The sequence below is a fragment of the Zootoca vivipara genome, chromosome 14 (assembly GCF_963506605.1).
Source record: "Zootoca vivipara chromosome 14, rZooViv1.1, whole genome shotgun sequence".
In the NCBI taxonomy this organism is placed as follows: Eukaryota; Metazoa; Chordata; class Lepidosauria; order Squamata; family Lacertidae; genus Zootoca; species Zootoca vivipara.
Window position 1 is genome coordinate 27888232 of NC_083289.1, and position 12547 is coordinate 27900778.

Below are 12547 nucleotides of genomic sequence, written 5' to 3' on the forward strand. Positions count from 1 at the left end.
GTGGCTTGATATCTGTCAGATGGGATTCTGTAGAAGGAAGTTCTGAAGTGGTCAGACTAGTCTCTTTGTTAAAAAGCTGACAGCACTAGCCAAGCCTCTTAAGCATCTTTTTTACATGACAGAAGAGTTGGCCAAGCATAGGTGTTTTGTTGCCTGAAACAACTACCTAGCGGTGCTTCCACAAGGAGGGGGCAGACTCTCTCTGCGCTAGGACTGCAGAGAGCAGGTTCAGGCCATACCGGTAGTAAAAAAAATAAAAAGTTGAACCCGCCCCAGCAAGGGCAGATTGGCTAAAAATACTGTATATTCCTGCGTATAAGACTACTTTTTAACCCAGGAAAATCTTCTCAAAAGTCGGGGGTCATCTTATATGCCGGGTCGTATTTCTTATATGGCGAGTATATCCCAAACTCTATATTTTAACTGGAAAAGTTGGGGGTCGTCTTATATGCCGTCATCTTATACGCCGGAATATACGGTATTTACATGGGATATACAATAAATGTGTTCTCATTTTTATGTTAATAATAGATATAATAACATTAATACTTGCTGAGAGTATTAAGATCCTAATGATGTCAACAACATAAGCAGTCAGACAATCATTGCTTAACCAGCCATGCACTTTAAATGTTTAACTTTTATTTGCAGCCCACCACAATGTGTATCACACAATAACTTTGTTGTACTTGCACAGTGTTCATTAAGGAAAACATACTAACGAGACTAGGCATAATACAATGAGACTGTGGTCATACTGCCAAAGCACAGCAGTGATTGTTCATATAGAATCAGAAGTGCTTAGTTCACGGCCTAAGTTTGCAAGCCATTATACAGAATTCTGTGTGCATCAATCATGAAATATATACTTCGTTAAGAATTACATAAAGCCAGTGCTATTTTTCTAGAAAAAGAGGTGCTGGAGCTCATCACGAACTTTTCCCTTGTTCTCTTAGAATGGCAATGGCACCCACCTGAGAGGTGTTGGAGGTGAGCTCCAGCTGGAGAAAAACACCCAGCATAAAACATATGGTAGGCAAGATAGTTGGGCCCTGGATCCCCTTTCCAGATCTCCAGCCCTGGTAATTTGTACCAGTTCCCACCCACCACCACTTGTCACCTCCGCCCCTCACCTGGCTGGAGGCCACTTCAGCCTAAGCATAGGAGAGCAATTGGCCAGAGGCCAGTCTTGGCTTGAACTGGGAAGGCACAGCGGCTTGACACTCTCTCTCCCTCTCTGCTGAAACCAAAATGAGGCCTTTGAGACCATCCTGGTAACCTAGCAGGGGAGCAAAACCTGTTGGGGGTGGGAATGCTGCGAGCCCGGCCATCGCATGCTCAGCATAGACATGTGTAAATAAACCTGTATCTCACCAAGACACTACCTTCTCCGGTGACCTTGGTTCCTAGGAAACCTAATCCGAGGTTGGTGCTGGCAACCCTAAAGCCTCTCACCACTTGAAGAGATTTGGGACGCTCACTTTGTTTTGTGTTTACTTTTCTCATGGATCAAGGGATGGGGTGTCAATGCTGTGTAACATGATAAATATAAATATATATATGGCTCCCCCCCCCTTAGTAGCTGATGTGCCACCTCCTCCTCTTTGAGTCCTTGACTTTGCAAGCAAAGTTGGGGGGATCTTTCAGGGTGGGACAAAGCCTGATGAGAAAGTGAGAGGGCTGCTGGACAGCCCATGGGCATGGTGTTCCTGTCCCTTGTTTCAAAGAGCTCACAAGCATCCTCCTTTACCTCTTTAAGACTTAAAAGACCAAGGGACAGAGCATCGTCCCCATACTTATCTTCAGCTTCAAAAACAGTCTCTCTGCAGCCTCAGGGGAGTGAAGTCCAGAGGCCTGGGCAGAAGGTTGCCCTAGAGACCTTCCAACGGTGATGACTCTTCTGATGACTCTTTCCCTTTTCCCCTAGACACTCCGCCCCAGCTGGCCCCTTCCAGCTTTGGGCTTTCCCAGAAAGTTCCCCATATTTAATGCTTGTGGAAGTTAGTGCACAGCTGTTTTGCGCTGAAGGAAATTGCCTCACCCAAGTGACACAACAGATCACTTTCAAGAGGCCTCATCTGGGCTACCCTCTTCCTGCTGAGAACCATGGCCAAGGCACAGGGAAGGCAATGAGTCAGCCAAGCCAGGCAGTGTTTGTGGCTACAGTCAAGAAGTGCGGAGCAGGCATGTGGGAACTAGTCCTCAGCGGCAACCAACCCTGATTTAATCCGCCTTGAGTTTGCACTGACACAGCATTCTGCTTGTCAGCTGCAGCAAAAACAAGTCTCTTGCAGCACCTTATAAACAAGTGACAATAAAACAGCTTGTCTTTGAAGTGCCAAAAGGCTGTTTTTGAGATTGTGGCATTATGAGGGGAGGGCTGCCACACCAATACACAGGCTTAATTGCGGCATACAGGGCTGCCCCTTGAAGAGGCTAGCTGGTACAAAATACCACAGGCAGATTATTGCCACTGGCTGCTTGGAAATACACTGCACTGGCTTCAAAACAAATCCAAATTGGCTTCAGCTGTTTCCAGGCACAATTCCAGGTGCTGATTTCTGACCCCTAAAGCCCTGCATCGCTTGGGATGGATCTGAGCTCCCAGGAGAACCTGCCTGTTTGTTTAGAGTTCAATCAGAGGCCTTGCCACAGGTGCCCTTGGCTGCAGGTGTCAGGTGAATGCATGACAACCAAAGACATCCCCCCAAGGCATTAACCCCACACACACACACACACACACATCCCAGTAACACTTGCCCTGACACTCATATGATCAGCTTCCAGCCACCAGGCAGAGGTTTATTCTCCTAAGCTTTTATGTGGAGCAGTCCATTTGGGGGGAGGGGGAGCCTTTTTTGACGTTGCAATGGTTGAAGGGGTCAGAAAGCCTTTGCCAATCAAACACAAATCTCCCCAGAGAACTACCAGGAGATCCTCTCCTCTCCCTTCTGACTGCCCGTGTCCTGAAGACATGAAGGCAGAAGCCCTGGCATGAGTTCCTCACTCCAACCACCCTTTGCAGAGAGATACCCAGGGCAGAATTTGATGCGCTTCCAAAGGCTTCCTTTGCTTTGAAAGCTTATCCTAAAGGCGCCACCTTCTGGCAAAACCAGGCCAGTGAAGCAAAGGAAGAAAAAAGGGGGTTGTTCCCAAAGCCTGCCCAGTCAAGGAGCCTAAGAGGAACCTGCTTGGTTGGGCCAAAAGGGGCACATCTAGTGCAGCAACCTCTCCCCATAGTGGCCAACCAAATACCCCAAAGAGAAGAAGCCCACAAGCTGGTCCTGAGTCCAAGAGCAGTGCTTTCCCCATTTGCGATTCCCAGCAGCAGGCATTCAGGAGCATACATCCTGCTCCTGACAAGAGGGGAAACAGGCATTGTGGCCAGGAAGGGGGAAATTAAGGGATGAACGCTGACTTTTTAGCCCCCCCCCCCAGCCTAGCCTATGTTGCCATGATTCAACCTTTCCACAACAATACACCATTAGGGGGTGTACAGCCAACAAGGGGCTTAGCTTGTTGATGCAACTGAGTCTAGGAAATCTTCCCCCCCCCTCCAACCACCTGGTGGTCTTTCTGGGCCGAGAGATATTTAGCTCAGGATGGAGGGTGGTCGCAGGTGGCCAAGAAACGGCCAAGGAAACAAACTTTCCCCACACTCCTCTGCAGAAAGAGGCAGGCAGACTGGGGAGAAATTGAAAGATTTTATTACAGAATGTATACAGAGAATTGAGCAGAGCTGAGGTTCTCCTGCCAGGCCTTTCCCAGCTCCTGCCAAACGGCAACTGACTAGGACTCCCCCACCACCACCACCAGTTGCTGCTGCCCCCAAAGAGATTGCATCCTGTGGCCACCTTTTGGAAACATCCAGAAGGAAGTAGGGAAGGGGCCATAGCTCAGTGGTAGAACATCTGCTTTGCATGCAGAAGGTCCCAGGTTCAATCCCTGGCAGCATCTCCAGGTAGAACTGGGAATGCCCCTGCCTGAAACTCTGGAGAGTGGCTGCCAGTCAGTGCCACCAAAACTGAACTAGATGGACCCAAGGGCTTGACTCAATGTAAGGCAAGGCTGTGCCTGGAGGAAGAACTGTGAGGGGAGAGACTGATCAGGCAAGGCCTCTTTCCACCTGCCTTGCCTCGCCCCCTCCGGCCCTGGGACTCCTCATAAGGAAGCTGTGCCTGGAGGAAGAACTGTGAGGGGAGAGACTCCATCAGGCAAGGCCTCTTTCCACCTCGCCCCCTCCGGCCCTCCAGTCTCTATTTTTGTATTGTATTGTTTTATGCACTGTGGCTTGCTGTTGTTTTATTGATTATTGTTTTGAAATTATTTATTGTAAATGTTAAGAGTGGGTTTCTGTTTAATTTTCATATGCTGATATTATTCTATACTATTGTAATGATTGTTGAACGTTACATTATTTGATTGCTTATTTTAAAGCTATGTTTTATTATCATATTTTTGTATTGCATTAGATTGCTATAAGGTTGTTTTGTATTTCATGAGATTCTGTTTCTTCAGCTTGTAAACCGCTTTGAGTATTGTATGATAGAAAGGCGGTATACAAATTAAAAGTGATGATGATGATGATGTTCCTGTGTACTTAAGGAAAGACCTCCACCAACCTTTCACCTTGTACATACAGAGAGATGACCAAACGCAAAGACCACCACAATCCTGTGTAAATCTCTAGTGTGAAATGGATACGTTATTATGCTCTATGGGATGTTTTCAGCATTGATGGAACAACCGTCAAGTTGTATTTTGTTAAATTTGTTTATTGGTTTCACACACAAAAAAAAGTTATTTACGCAACAGGTCAGCCAACATCAATAAGGGTTATGTTCCATCTATTGGTGCAATATATGACAAATCTATCCAGCTGGCCAAGAAGGATCAGATTGAAGAGTGGGCAATTATTTATGTATGCAACAACAGCAGTGCGGATACTACTGGCCCAGAGATGGAAAGAAGATGAAGTCCCGACCAGAGACGAATGGTTGATAAAGATGATGGACTACGCCGAAATGGCGAAAATGGCCGGGAAAATCAGAAATCAGGAAGATAGAAACTTTAATAAAGAATGGGGGGGAATACAATTTACTTAAGCGAACACTGTAAACAACTAAAAACTTTGGCAGAATTTGAATAACGCTTGTAATGTATTAGAAACTAAGGTAAAAATGGACTATTTTAAGAAAAATAGAGAAAATATATGATGCAGCAGAAAAAGTTTGATAATGGAAACCATGGAGGGGTGAAGGGAAGTCTAAGGATTCAAGGAATCCTAAATCAGGCATCCCCAAACTTCGGCCCTCCAGATGTTTTGGACTACAATTCCCATCTTCCCCGACCACTGGTCCTGTTAACTAGGGATCATGGGAGATGTAGGCCAAAACATCTGGAGGGCCGCAGTTTGGGGATGCCTGTCATAAATGTTGATGATTATGATTAATGTTTGAATTCAAAAGTATAGTGTAAAAGTGAAGAAAAAAGTTTTTTTAAATAAAAGAAGAGTGGGCTGAGCATGGGCAGGAATACGGGAGAGAAGCAGAAGGAAGGAAGGTGTCGTCGTCCAAGCACCAAATAAAAGCCCCATGAAGCTAAATCCTAGGCTGCCCCTCAGATCACCAGCACATGATGGTGAATCCCGCTGCTGCTCTGAGGAGGAGGAAACAGTCCACTGAAAGGTAAGGCGTATGGCACCAAATGAGAACACGAGGCAGAACCGGACCAGCAGGCTGCCTTCTGCAGTTGCTACCACTAGCCATTCAAACTGCTATGGTGACACAGCCATTGCCTGCTGCTTGCCCACAGCATTTGGCACTCAGAGATGGAACCTCCTTGTTCCAATAGCCTATTTCAGCACTGTGGCCAGAGACACTGACCAACCTGTCCTCCGCACTTGTGGCTGGTCAAGCTACCTCTGCTGCTCACAGTGGTTCTCCCACTGCGTGGCACTCAGTGGCTGGCGGCCATCACTTTTTTTGGTCTTCCTGAAACTGCTACCAGTAATTTTTGGTGTGCTGCTGAAGGGCTGAGGCTTTTGCTCCAGGGGCTGGGCAGGCATGGTGGGGCAGTGCCTGCCATAGAAGAGCCCACAACTAGCCTGGGACAACGTTTAAAAGAAAAATATTCTGATCTGCCACCCTCAGGCACCCAGAAAGAGATTCAGGAAGGCTGCAGGAATCCCAGCCCTGCTGAGAGATCACACACCACTCCCTCCCCACCCCCGAACGTCCCCCTCCTTCCCCAGAAGCTTTGGAAACAGAAGACTAGAGAAGAGTCCAGGAGCTGCAGGGAGTCATTTGCGTCCTCTGAGTTCTTCTTGCCTCAGTCATCCTGCAGAGAATAGCAGCAGTTATTCCAAGGGACCCCTAGACAGGCTTTGTTCCCACCCAGGACTCCAGGCACAGGCCCCTGAAGTCAGCCCCACCAGAACAGGGTCAGTCTGGCTCCTGGGCTGGAGCAAACCCATGAGTTTCCGAGTCTCAGCCCGTGTCAGAGAACCCTCTGCCCTGGCTGCTCAATCTAGAGTGGTCATCCACATACCCATTCGGCATCTTCTGCACCATCCCCATGCCCCCGGGGCTCATCGGACGGCTCCCCATGATCCTTGAAAGCCAAGATGTTGTCTGTCCAGGAGGCCCCAGCCTGCTGGTCACCAGCAAAATTGCACTTGGTCACTGTCCCCACATCCAGCTTGGCTAAGGAGACTGGAAAGGAGAAAAAAGTGGCAAGAGCTAAGTGGCAGCACAGGTGCTTGGCATGCAGATGGCCCCAGGTTCAATCCCCCATGGCACCTCCAGGTAGGGCTGGGCAAAAGACCCCTGTGGAGAGCTGCTGCCAGCCAGTGTAGGCAGTACTGAGCTAGATGGACCAATGGCCTGATTCAGCTGAAGGCAGCCTTCTACGTCCCTGAAAAGTTTCTACATGGAATATACACTGGAGGAAGGAATCTAGTCCCACCAGGGTGTCCCCTTCCAGAAAGTGTTGATGCTTTGGCAAATCCAGGTCCTAGCATGAGGAAGGCTTATCCCCCAGGCAGGCCCAGCGGGGTGGTGAATGGGTAAAGGGGCTGACCAGGGAAAAGAGGCTTTGGGGCAGCAGCTCTGCCTGCAGCACTTACAGACAAAGGGTCCATCTCCCAGAGTCCTCAGGCGGATCTCCATCCCCACCTCCAGCTCCATCTTCTCCATCTCACTCTCAGGCAGCCAGAAGGCCACAGCCTGGCTGGGTGTGTAGGGCTGCGTCACCTTCACTAACTCTGGCTTGGTCACCAGGCACTCCAGCTCTTCTGGGGTCAGCCTGTCGGTCTCGCCCTTGGCCTCCACCTCTGTCCATCACAACACAGGAAAAAAAGACAGATGTGTACAAGGAGGGCCTTACCCAAAGGCCCAGGCACACACACACAGGAGCCATCAACTCCCAGCTCCTGGTCTCAGGCTGGGGACCACACCTGCCCTCCTTGAAAAAAGCCTCCTACACCCAAGCAGATCCTAGAGCAACCTTCACCAACTTCGTACCCTCCAAATATTTTGGGGCTACAGTTCCCATCAGCCCCAGCAGGGCACCAGGCTGGCAAAGGCTGTTCTACAACCATGCTGGGCAGCTTGTTCCACTGCTGAGATGCTCTCAATCTCCCCACCCCACATGGCAGGAGAAATTCATGCGAAGAGGAAAGGCAGATCATATGCTGAGACACCCCAGTTCACTACCCAGGATAACAGGGCAACCTCCCAAGCCTGCTCTGCAGGAACACTACCCTCTGCTCTGCTAAGGCAGACCAAGGAGAGGCTTCTGGGCAAAACTCACTGTAGGATGCCATGAGGAAGCCAGTATTGACCTTCCGGGTTTCGCTGAAGTTGGGCTCCACCTCCTTCCCCTTGGAGTCAAATTTGCGGCGATGAACAAGCCTTGGCCTGATGTATAGCACGAAGTAGCGCTCCTGGGGTTTGGGAAGGAAAAGAATCTGCTCACTCTGAGTCTTCAGAAAACACCATCACTTTTGACTGTTGTTACCACCTACCAGTCCTATTGCCACTACATTTGCAACTCTGTATTACTGTTGATGCAAAAAAAACTGGAACATGTTGGCATTCACCAGACAGTGTTGACAATCCCCAGCACCAGCCATTGTCAACAGTCATCATGAAGAAGACAGACACAAAAACAAAAACTGCTCATTTCTAGTTTCCAACAGTCACAGAACCAATGCAAAAATTACAGTGGGTTGCGCAAAAGAAAAAAATCACACTCACAGCTAGCAAGAATGAATTACTCTATATTTCTTCCTCTAGAACAATATGCAGGGTATCAGTGTCAGACTGGATGAGGGTGAGTGAACTGGAACTTGAACCAGACAAGTTACAGGTAGGTAGCCGTGTTGGTCTGACGTAGTCAAAACAAAGCTCTGGCCCTGGTGAGACATGCCTTTGTTACATCTTGTTTGGGTGACTGCTACATGGGTGACTCTACGTGGAACTGTCCCTCAAAGATTGTTCAGGAATTGCTTCTGGCTCAGAATGCTGCAGTCAGGACCTTGACAGGGGGTGAGAGGAGGCCTGGGACTCTAAGGTGACAACAGCTACCATTGCCTCCCAGACCATTTCCGGCACAATTCAATGTGCCAATTGTGACTTATAAACCCCTAAAAGGCTCAGGGCTAGACTCCCTGAAGGGCACTCTACTGCACAGCCCTGATCCGGTATTGCGGTCTTCAAGAGAGGCCTTTCTATCTGTCCAGCCAACATCTGATGCACACTGCTGGGAACTCGAGAAAAAAGTTTCCACAGATACTGCATCCAGAGGCAGGGGGAAGGCCCTTGAGGATGGACTCCATTTAGCCAGGATAAACCATTTTCATTCAAACAGGTGTTTGGCTCACTAGGCTGGTCTGTTTGGCTCTGTTGCCGTGTTTATACTTCTAAGTTAACTATGCTTTTGATTAACTGCCTTTATCTATATGCTTTTATCCAGTTTTATTGCCATGTTTTCTATAGACTGATCCTTTTTTATTGTGGATTTTATTACTGTTAATTACCTTGGACAAAGTACTGTTACCGTAGTTACCTTTTGATGGAAAGACAGGATGTCAAGGTAACAAATAAATATCCAAGGAGAAAAGTCAGCAATGCAATCTGGCAACATGACAAAACCTTCAGATTGTGTCAGTCCCCTCCCTTCTCTCCCCATCTGGCAAATAATCCAGTCCACCAGCATGGAGGATCACCTGCTCATCCTCTCAGGGTGGGGCAGGGCAGGCGGCTAAGGACCCAAGGGCCTCTCCTGCTTTGGGGACAGACTCCAGTTCCTAATCTCACACACACACAAAAAAAAACCTTGGATCTGCAGGCTATTCAATATTATCATCAAATTGTGCACTATAAAATATTCAAAGCAACCTAAAATAAAAATAGTATGCACTAATAGCCAAATCTGGTCAAAACAGCAGCAACAAAACCATCTTTTTTTGGAAAAAGTCCACTGAAGCAACTCTGCCTTTACTGCCCTTCTAAAAGTGATGAGAAGCAATCTAGTCAAGTTATTTCTGCAGGGAAGCTGTTCCAAATCTGGGTGCCACAACCACAAGGTACATACTGGCTTTATTTATTAAGACTGTGGGGATCCCAAAGCAGAGTCTCAGCAGATGAATGAAGTTCTCAGACTTGCATACAGGGAGGCATTTCTTGATACTGTATATTCCAGTCCTGGGTGCTTTAGGGTTTAACAACAACAACAACAACAACAACAACAACAACAACAACAACAACAACAACAATTTATTATTTATACCCTGTGCATCTGGCTGTGTTTCCCCAGCCACTCTGGGCAGCTCCCAACAGAATATAAAAAACAATAAAACATCAAACATTAAAAACTTCCCTAAACATGGCTGCCTTCAGATGTCTTCTAAAAGTCAGATAGTTGTTTATTTCCTTGACATCTGATGGGAGGGTGTTCCACAGGGCGGGCGCCACTACCAAGAAGGCCCTCTGTCTGGTTCCCTGTAGCCTTACTTCTCACAGTGAGGGAATTGCCAGAAGGCCCTCAGAGCTGGACCTCAGTGTCCGGGCTGAACGATGGGGGTGGAGATGCTCCTTCAGGTATACTGGGCCAAGGCCATTTCGGGCTTAAAGGTCAGCACCAACACTTTGAATTGTGCTTGGAAACATGGAAGCAAGTGGCAATAAATGTAGATGGAATGAGACTGAAGTCAATTTGATCGGAATGAATGGCCCCATCAAAACCATGGCAGGTGCATTCTGAAGCTTCTGGAGAGCCTTTAAGGGCATCCCCACATACAGCACATTACAGTACAGTGGTACCTCGGTTTATGAACTTAATCCATTCCGGAAATCCATTCTTAAACCAAAGCCGTTCTTAAACCAAGGCATGCTTTCCCTAATGAGACCTCCTGCCACCGGTGCCCTTCCTCCATTCGGCTTCCGTTCGTAGACCGAGGTAAAGTTCACTAACCGGAACACTACTTCTGGTTTTGCGGAGTTCTTATACCGAATAGTTCGTAAACAAGGCTGTTCTTAAACCGAGGTACCACTGTTGTGCAGTTTGGAGGTGACAAGACCAGCCCTAGTTTCTTGAAAAGAGCACAGCTGGCATTTAAGACACAGCTAGTAAAAGAAACCACTCCTAGTCACCGGTGCCACCTGGCCATCTAGAAACCAAGCCAAAACCAGCTCTCCCAAATTGCTGTTTATTACCCTCATCCAATCTAAAACTGCTACTTAGCAGGATCCTCTCCAATTCAAGGCACACAACCTTGACCAGCCAGGAACTGTCAGAACTGACATTTTTGTGTTATGGCAAAGGAGGTTATGTATCTTTTACTCCCACACCAGGATTCCCAGGTGGGATTATTATATTTGTGGTGCAGACACATCCCTTCATTTCCCACAGCAAAGGCAGCATTCTGAGTGGTGCAGTTGGCGAGGAGAGGGTCACATGAACCGCTTCAATGCAAACTACCTCCCAATGTAATGCCGTGAACAAGTGAGAACTAATTCATGGAGGATAAAGCTATCAATGGCTTTTTGTCTTGATGGCTGTGTCAGACCTCTAGCAGCAGAGCCTCAGAATAGACTATGGCTTTCCTGCACTGCACTTATGGGGCTTCTCAGAGGCACCTGCAGGGGAACAGGAGGTTGAGTGCTGGTCCGATCCAGCAGGACCGCTCTTCTGCTCTCATTAGAAGCCTCACCTTTTTGTCAGCATCATCCAAGATGAGATGGCGAGACACATCCAAGAGCTGCCCCTCCACAATCACACCGTCACCACTGCAGGGGAGAAAAGTTAAGACACAGGGGGAGAACCCAAAGTGAAGAGTTTATGGGAAACTTGTGTGTCAATCGCCCCACAATCCCATGGGGTTATAGAGTATCAGGGAATTTTGATGCCATAGAGGGGAAACCTATTTTTTTCACTTGTCCATCCATGCCATTCCGTCTCTGCCTGACCTACCTTACAGGGCTGTTGTGAGAATAGCATTAAAGGACCCCATAGGTCTCCATGATTCTGTTCTTGGATGGTCCAACTTCCTAATTGTCCAATATTCAACGGGTGGGGGATTCACTCATTTCTCTCGCTCTTAAGGGGTCCCTCAAGGATTCATTCTTGGTGCTCAGCTCTTTTCCCTCCACACAAGTGTCCCTGGGCGACCGCATCAAACCCGACCCCTCCACGCTGCACCCCCTCAGTCTGCAAGGGCGGGAGGCGCCACTACGCACTCTACACATGCTCAGAGGCCCCTCCCCGCAGAAGCGGCCCACCGCCTACCGCTGCCAGGAGGCGGGGTCCCAGCGGCAGCGCAGGCGCTCCGTGTGCACAGCCTTGGTGCTCAGGGCGCCCTGGTCGTAAATGCGGCTCATGATGGCGGCGAACGCAGCACGGCCGGGGGAGGTGGGGCTACGGGAGACAGCGGCTCCGCCCACACCCTGCCTGCGCCTGCGCGGTAGCGGCAAATTAAAAAAAACCACCGCCAAGGACAGCACTGTGATCGCCACTTGAGCTGAGTCAGGGCTCGGAGTGTAACTGCGGGAGGGAGAGGGGAAGATAGAGGCGAGTCGCCGCCGCCGCGGAGTTGGCCGCTTCCGAGCCAGGCATTGGTGCGCGGTTCGGCCGGTGAAGGCATTGATTGGGTGATTAAGAGGAAGGACGGCCGCCCCCTGCACGCGAGAGGAGGAAAATGGCGGGAAAGAAAAGGGGGGAGGAAGACAGGGGCAACTACGCGCTTGCGCACTTTCACTTACGCATGTTTCCCGTGAGGCGAAGCACCCACAACGCCCCTGCGAGGGAAGCCAGCTCAGGGGACGTTTCAAAGCACGCAGATGACGGCGCTGGAGGAGCAGGCTGAATGCAACTACCTGAGGCACCCCGTTGAGACTGCCTGCCTGTGCCTGCCTCTTGTAAGGCTGAAGCGCCCCAGGTGGGCCCTTCCTTCGCTCTTGCTTTTTTGGTAACCCAGGCCCTGTGGTCGCAGGTGAGAAGAGCAAGGGGCTGAGAGGACTCAGAAAGTGGCTCTGTATAGCCAGGA

General features: G+C 49.0%; 1 protein-coding gene across 1 annotated transcript; it reads right to left on the reverse strand.

Annotated features, from left to right (window-relative positions):
• On the reverse strand, nt 1–11921 carry ARPIN (actin related protein 2/3 complex inhibitor). Its single transcript, XM_035131099.2, has 6 exons — nt 11791–11921; nt 11216–11291; nt 7813–7945; nt 7127–7333; nt 6550–6713; nt 1–6339 (listed from the first exon to the last, which is right to left on the reverse strand). Exons 1-6 carry the CDS (start codon nt 11880–11882, stop codon nt 6331–6333), a joined length of 681 nt encoding a protein of 226 aa, XP_034986990.1. The 5' UTR covers nt 11883–11921; the 3' UTR covers nt 1–6330.
• Nucleotides 11922–12547: the final 626 nt, after the last annotated feature.